This window comes from Egretta garzetta, unplaced genomic scaffold, assembly GCF_000687185.1.
Source record: "Egretta garzetta isolate BGI_Z169 unplaced genomic scaffold, ASM68718v1 scaffold143, whole genome shotgun sequence".
Taxonomy (NCBI): domain Eukaryota; kingdom Metazoa; phylum Chordata; class Aves; order Pelecaniformes; family Ardeidae; genus Egretta; species Egretta garzetta.
The window spans coordinates 386,660-392,869 of NW_009259310.1; the positions used below are offsets into that span (position 1 = coordinate 386,660).

General features: G+C 58.6%; 2 protein-coding genes across 2 annotated transcripts in view; one reads left to right on the forward strand and one right to left on the reverse strand.

Annotated features, from left to right (window-relative positions):
* The window catches only part of ENTPD2 (ectonucleoside triphosphate diphosphohydrolase 2), a 9,208-nt gene extending 5,653 nt beyond the window's left edge, over positions 1-3,555 (forward strand). Inside the window, exons 5-10 of the mRNA XM_035891864.1 lie at positions 1-139; positions 221-448; positions 690-956; positions 1,164-1,283; positions 1,562-1,696; positions 2,298-3,555. The exon at positions 1-139 is cut by the window's left edge and continues 6 nt beyond it. Coding sequence (XP_035747757.1) covers positions 1-139; positions 221-448; positions 690-956; positions 1,164-1,283; positions 1,562-1,696; positions 2,298-2,498 — 1,090 coding nt within the window. The 3' untranslated portion in view covers positions 2,499-3,555. The remainder of the gene's footprint in view (positions 140-220; positions 449-689; positions 957-1,163; positions 1,284-1,561; positions 1,697-2,297) is intronic.
* Positions 3,556-5,015: 1,460 nt separating this feature from the next.
* Positions 5,016-6,200, reverse strand: TMEM141 (transmembrane protein 141; the record flags this gene model as incomplete). The annotated part of the gene is made up of 2 exons (XM_035891865.1): positions 5,016-5,383; positions 6,014-6,200. Coding segments are annotated over 2 exons (267 nt in total), but the record flags the coding sequence as incomplete, so codon positions are not given.
* Between the last annotated feature and the right edge of the window lie 10 nt (positions 6,201-6,210).

Here is a 6,210-nt window from a genome sequence, read left to right on the forward strand (position 1 = left end):
GGCCCCTGTCCCCGCCCCCGGGGCAGCCACACTGAAGTCGTACCCCTTCGATTTCCGGGGGGCAAAGATCCTGTCGGGGGAAGAGGAAGGGGTCTTCGGCTGGGTCACCGCAAACTACCTCCTGGAGAACTTCATCAAGGTGGGCAGGGGACGGTTGTGGTGGCCAGGCTGTCCTGCAGCTCATCACATCCTTACGCCTGCTCTTGTCTGCCTTGCTCAGCGTGGGTGGCTTGGGGAATGGATCCAGCCCCAGAAGAAGACCGTGGGGGCCATGGACTTCGGGGGCGCTTCCACCCAGATCACCTTTGAAACCAAGGACACCATTGAAGACCCCAGAAACGAGGTGATGCTGAAGCTCTACGGCCAGGCATACAAAGTGTACACCCACAGCTTCCTCTGTTACGGAAGGGACCAGGTCCTCAAGAGGCTGCTCTCAAAGCTCCTCCAGGTACCACATGTGCTCAGTGAGCATGCTGGCTGTCACCACCCTGTGGTTGTTGCACCCCTTGGCCACAGCCAAGATGTTCTGAGTCATCTCAGGATGCTTGTGACAACTGCCAGCTCTGTGTCCTGCTGCTCCAGCTCCTCCGCATCTCCCTGGTAGGGAAATGGAGACAGGCAGGCAGCGGTGCTGGGGATGCTGGGGATATGGCACAGCTCATGTATCCCATGTGTTGCTTCTCCGGCAGGCTGAGCGCTACCAAGCAACCATCTCCCATCCCTGCTGGCCCACGGGCTACCACAAGAGCCTGTCACTGAGCAGCATCTACGACAGCCCCTGCATGGAGAAGGAGAGGCCCAGCCTTGCCCTCAACACCACCGTCAATGTGGTTGGCACCGGGAATGGGAGTCTCTGTGCTCTGCACGTCAGCAAGCTCTTCAACTTCACCACCTGCTCCTTCTCCCACTGCTCCTTCGATGGTGTTTTCCAGCCAGAGGTTTCAGGAAACTTCATCGTAAGTCCTGACTTGGAGCAGGGCGGTGGCCTGGCTTCTGGGTGGGTGGGTGTCTGGAGATGATGCCCAGCACCACACGGCAGCAAAGCCAGGCCCCCGTCCCTGCAAGGGTGGTTGCTTGTGCCCACCACGCCAGTCAGAGCAGCTGTTTGCAGCAAGAGGGTTTGCTCCCAGGCTGTCCCACAGCTGCCTCCTTTCCTTCATCAGGCCTTCTCTGCCTTCTTCTACACTGTTGACTTCATCCAGACGGTGATGGGGAGACCCGTGCACTTGCCCAGCGACCTGAAGGATGCTGCCATGACCATCTGTGCCACCAGCTGGAGCGAGGTGGGCACCTCAGGCATGGCGGGGGGAGAGGGCCACTTTGTCTGGGGCATCACCCAGGCTCTGAGCACAGCCCTTGGAGGGGGCTGGGTGTCCTGGCACCCATGGAGCAGGGGGAGGGTGGGTGACGACTCCCACATGGGACCAGGAGAGGCTCAGGTGGGTATGGGCAGCACCTTGGCCAGCCAGATGCAACCACACAGAGCTTCAGGCCACAGAAACAAAGCCCAGACCCTCTTGGCTTGACCCCTTTTCTCTGTCCCTCCATGCATCCCACCCAGCTGCTCCAGAAAGCCCCTAAGCTGGAGAAGAGACTGCCGGATTACTGCGCTGTCAGCATGTTCGTTTATTTGCTCACCACCAAAGGCTACAACTTCAACAACCATTCCTTCCCCAAAATTGCCTTCCAGAAGAAGGTGGGTAACATCAAAGCACATACCCATCCCATGGTATCTGTTTGCAATTAGGCCAAAGAGCCTGGCAGGAGACAGGATCCCACACCAAGAAAGAGCCAAGCAATGTGAGGGAAGATCTTGGCAACAGGGGCAGGATGGGACTCCCAGTTTTTGATTGGATCTTCTGGAGATGGAAAAAGAAATGAGCTGAGCTGACGGTAGGGTGGTCATGGAGTCAGGTCCTCCAGTCCTTTCTTGCCCTCAAGACACCAGCCATCTCAAACAACTCTTTGGTCAGGCTTGTTGGGAAGTTATCTCAGGGCAGGATCCCACGTTTGCCAAGTGCCTTCACCTGCCTGAGCCATGAGATGGGCAGCGAGATCAGGACTGGCCTGAGCAGACAAGATCCAGTGCCCACTGGATGAGCCCAGCTCAGCACAGGGTGGTCACTGCTTTGTCCTGGGTTGGCTGGACCCATGGGCAGGTGAGGGCTCAAGGTGCTATGGACTCCCCACACCGCTCTCCTCCATTGGGCTGACACCAAGGTGGTCCCTGGAAGGTCCCTTGAGGCCTGTGGAGCTGGGGTGCCAGGGGTGATGACCACACCATGCTCTTTCCACAGGCAGGAGAAACCTCCATCGGCTGGGCTCTGGGCTACATGCTGAACCTCACCAACATGATCCCAGCAGAGAAGCCCTCCTCTCACAAAAGCATGCTGTACAACTACTGGGTCTTCCTCATCCTGCTCTTTGTGGTCACCACCCTGACATCTCTGGTGACTGCTGCCTGCCTGCTCCAGCGCAGCAAGTCCAGTGCGATCTAATGGCAGGGACAGGGTGGGCCTTGTCCACAGGACCCAGCTCTATCCTTCCCACTGGAATCTCCATGGCCTGACCACTTGGGATGCGTCAAGTGCTCAGAGATGTCCTCCTCTGATATCTGATGCTGCCTGTCCCAGAAGTAAAGCCATCCCTTTTGCCCTCCCCTTGCTTTCAAGCTGCAGAAGGGGGGGGCAGAAGAGGACCAGGGCCCCTGCAGGCTTTGGGGTTTCCCAGTGCTACTCAGGGATGGACCCCGGAGCAGGCTCAGGATCTGGGCCTTCAGACCTGGGGCATCTTTCCACCACCAGACCTGGGCTCGACTGGGCCAGTAAGTCCAGATAAGAGCAGGATTTATTCTCACGTGCATGGGCAGGGATGATAATACTACACTAGCCCTTAGAACTGACCTCTCTAGCCTGTCCCCGGAGCATCTGCACTGCCTCCCGGGGAGCGCTGGGCATCCCCTGCAGCCCATGCTCTCTTCCTGGCCGATGCACAAACCCCACTGACCTTCCTGAGGACCAGATCTTGGCCTGGGCTTGCACCAGCCTCAGCACAGGGTCTTAGGGCAGGGTCTTAGCAGCAACCAGATGTGGGCAGGAAGCAGCTTCCCAGGTCCCGCTTCAGCAACCAGACGCGGTGCCTTCCCCATTCCTGTGGTTCCTAAGCCAGACTAACCCTTGCCACAGTCAGAGCCCCCTCTGTGCCCCCAGCAATGGCACAAAAGCCCCTGTAGCTCCCTGGTACACGGCCACACCAGCACACAGGTGCTGGGCTCACTGCAGGAGTGGGGCTTTGCGCTGCTTTAGATTTGAGCCCTGCATCACCCACGCCAGGCAGCTGGGAAGAGGCACCTTCCCTTCCAGTTGAGTAAGAACTGGGACATGCAAACATGCAGAAGGTTTGGTTTTGTTCAGTTGTCTTTTTTATAATCAGAAATAAATCTTTGTAACCACTCCTGTGTCCCTGAGGCTCCTGACACAGCAACAGGCTGACCAAGCCTGGCTGTCCCACAGGGGTAGAACCGCTGATGGGGTCTACTCGGACACAGCCGCAGGTCTGGCTCTGCCTGAAGGTCTCAATCCCTTGCAGCCTGCCCAGTGCTGAGACACCATTGTGGCTTTGTGTGCTCTACCAGCCTGGAGAGCCCCCCCAAGATGGACAAAGGTGGGCTTGAAACCTCTCTCCAGACTCAGGCCCACCCAGAGATGGAAGTTTCCCCCAGCCACAGTTGCAAAGTTGAGCCTTACCAAGCGCTAGCAGTCGGTCCAGCCACCCCCAAGACGCGAGCAGGCAGGGCCCAAGCTGACTCTGCCCCGTGCATTCACCGCTGCACTCACAGCCACAGCCTCCACACAAGGAAAAGGCATTGGGAGCCTCTGTTCCCAGGGGATGGGTCTGGCACCCAAGCAGGGCAGGAGAGCAGCCCGCAGGGGTCGGCACTTTGTCTGTGCTGTTGTTGGCAGCTCAGCCACCATGGCACACGTTCAGCCTGGGGCCTGTCCCAACCTGCCAAGCCCATCTGGAAAGAGCCTCCCACCCCACCATGTTCTTCCTCACACCCCAGGAGAGGAGCGGCTCTAGTGCCAGCCGCAGTTTCTCACTGCCTTCCTTGCTCTTGCAGGCAGCACAAGCTCCGCTTCCTACTCCGGCTGGGCTCCCAGTAACACTATGCTTGGCTTTACCCACTGGGTCCCCACAGCCACTTCGCTTTTGGCTGTTCTGGTGGCTGCTCCCCATCCCTCCGCACAGCCCCACTGTGACGCCAGTTCAAGTGATGTTCTGAGCCCCCAAACCCAGCTCCTTCCCCCGGCCCCTCGTCTCTCCAGCACCGGGATTCCCTCCTGTGGTGAGGCTCCGGGACTGTCTCCAGCTCTGACATGGCCAGAGCCATCTGGGCTCTGAAGTTGAAACGCTGCGGCTCTGCTCCAAGAAACCAGCTGGCTTCCAGAACACAGGCTGGGCTTCCCCTCCCGTGAAATTCAGCTGCAGCTGAATCAGCGCTGGAGATCCACCAGGAGCAGCTGGTTTGCCCTAGTCAGGACCTGAAGTTTGCTGTTAGGAAAAAAGTGAAGAATCTTCCCATGTGCCTCTCTGGATGCGTGGGATTCGAAACAGGCCCGTTCCTTTGGCAGCTGGTTACAGATCTGGATGGGTGACATGCCCCAAGAGCAAGGTGGGCACTGCACAGAGGGGCTCTGGGCACTCGTGCACCCCCTTTGCGGGGGCAGAGAGGGCACTCCAGAGGCCATGCAGCTGCAGGGCTTGGCTCAGCCCCATCCAGGCAGGCGAGAAAAGCTGTGCTGCTACGGGGGCAGGGACAGTGTGACCAGCAAGGCTCACAAGACAGAGAGCACATGGGAACAGCTCTGCCCCCTCGCAGCTTAGCCCAGACCCGTCCATGCCTGCAGTCACTTCATAGCCCTGCGCTGTTGAACTGCAGGCGCTATGGCTGCAGAGCAACCGGAGCTCTCTGCTCCGACACTTACTGCAAGGGCTGCCTCAGGGTGATGATTACTACCTGCACCCCAGCTCTTCCTGTCCCACCACCAGCTTTTGCTTTATCCACAATGTGCACTATCAGCTCTTTACTTTTATTGTACTCTCTGTGTGCAATGTGCGGAGGCCACATGGAGGCAATGATCCCTATGGTGCCTCCACCACGCTCCCACTGCAGGATCGACTCATCCGAGCTCCCGGGCAGTGCCATGGAGCCCACCAGCCTCTCAGGCAGCACAGGCGCAGGCAGTCAGGCAGGTGGGAAGGGGCGAAGCAGGACACGAGCACGGTGCGCTGTGCTCTGCTGGCTACTCCACCATGTCCCCATACTTGTTCCTCCTCACCAGTGGTGCTGTGCTCTCTCCATCCTCTGGGCTGGGTGGATTTTCTGCAACAGAAAGAACAAGCTCCGTGGACCCCTGACTATCCCAGTGTGTTTGCCAGGGGCAGCAGAGAACCACAGAGCTGGGCCCAGCTTTGGGAGTTCAAGGTTACCAGTGGGAGAAGGCAGCAAGCAGCCGTGGGAACTGTCCAGCAGCGGCTGTCCTGGTGCCCCTCCAGCTCTGCCCACTGTACAGAGCAACCAAGGTGCGGAGAGGTTTACTGCCTCCCTCCATCCCTTACCCTATTCCTCCTCTTCCAGCAAACAAGCCCCTCACACTGGCTCTCGTGAATCTACAAAGCAGGCAGGGCAGCTGGCAGAAGCGAGTGCTCCCACCCCATGCCACCAGCCCTGCTCAGGTACCTGCAAGCACTGACAGTGGGCCTGGAGCATTGAGGGACACGGGAACCACACGAACAGGCAGGGAGCTCTGGCCACCCTAGCACTGCCACCACCCCAGGCGCCTGCTCCAATCCCTCAGCTGCAGGGTGCCAGTGTGGGACTTACATGGGGATTTTGGCAATGACAGAAACAATCACCAGCTTAATTATGAGGTGGGAACAGCAAACTGTTACAGCAGGGAAAAACCAGGCAGGACAAGCCCAGGGAAAGCAGCAGGGAGAGACGTGAACATACCTGCGGGCTGAGCCACTCTACCAGCCATGGCAAGCTCCTGTGGGGACTTGCCTGTCTCCAGATAAATCCAGAAGTTGGAGCATTTCTGTGTCTCAGCTCTGGTTACCACATAGCTGGTGAGGGACCCTGCGGCTGGAGAGACCACGATGCTCCCGAGAGCGCTGGCAGCAAGGGCAGCGGGGGGAAAGCACCCACCG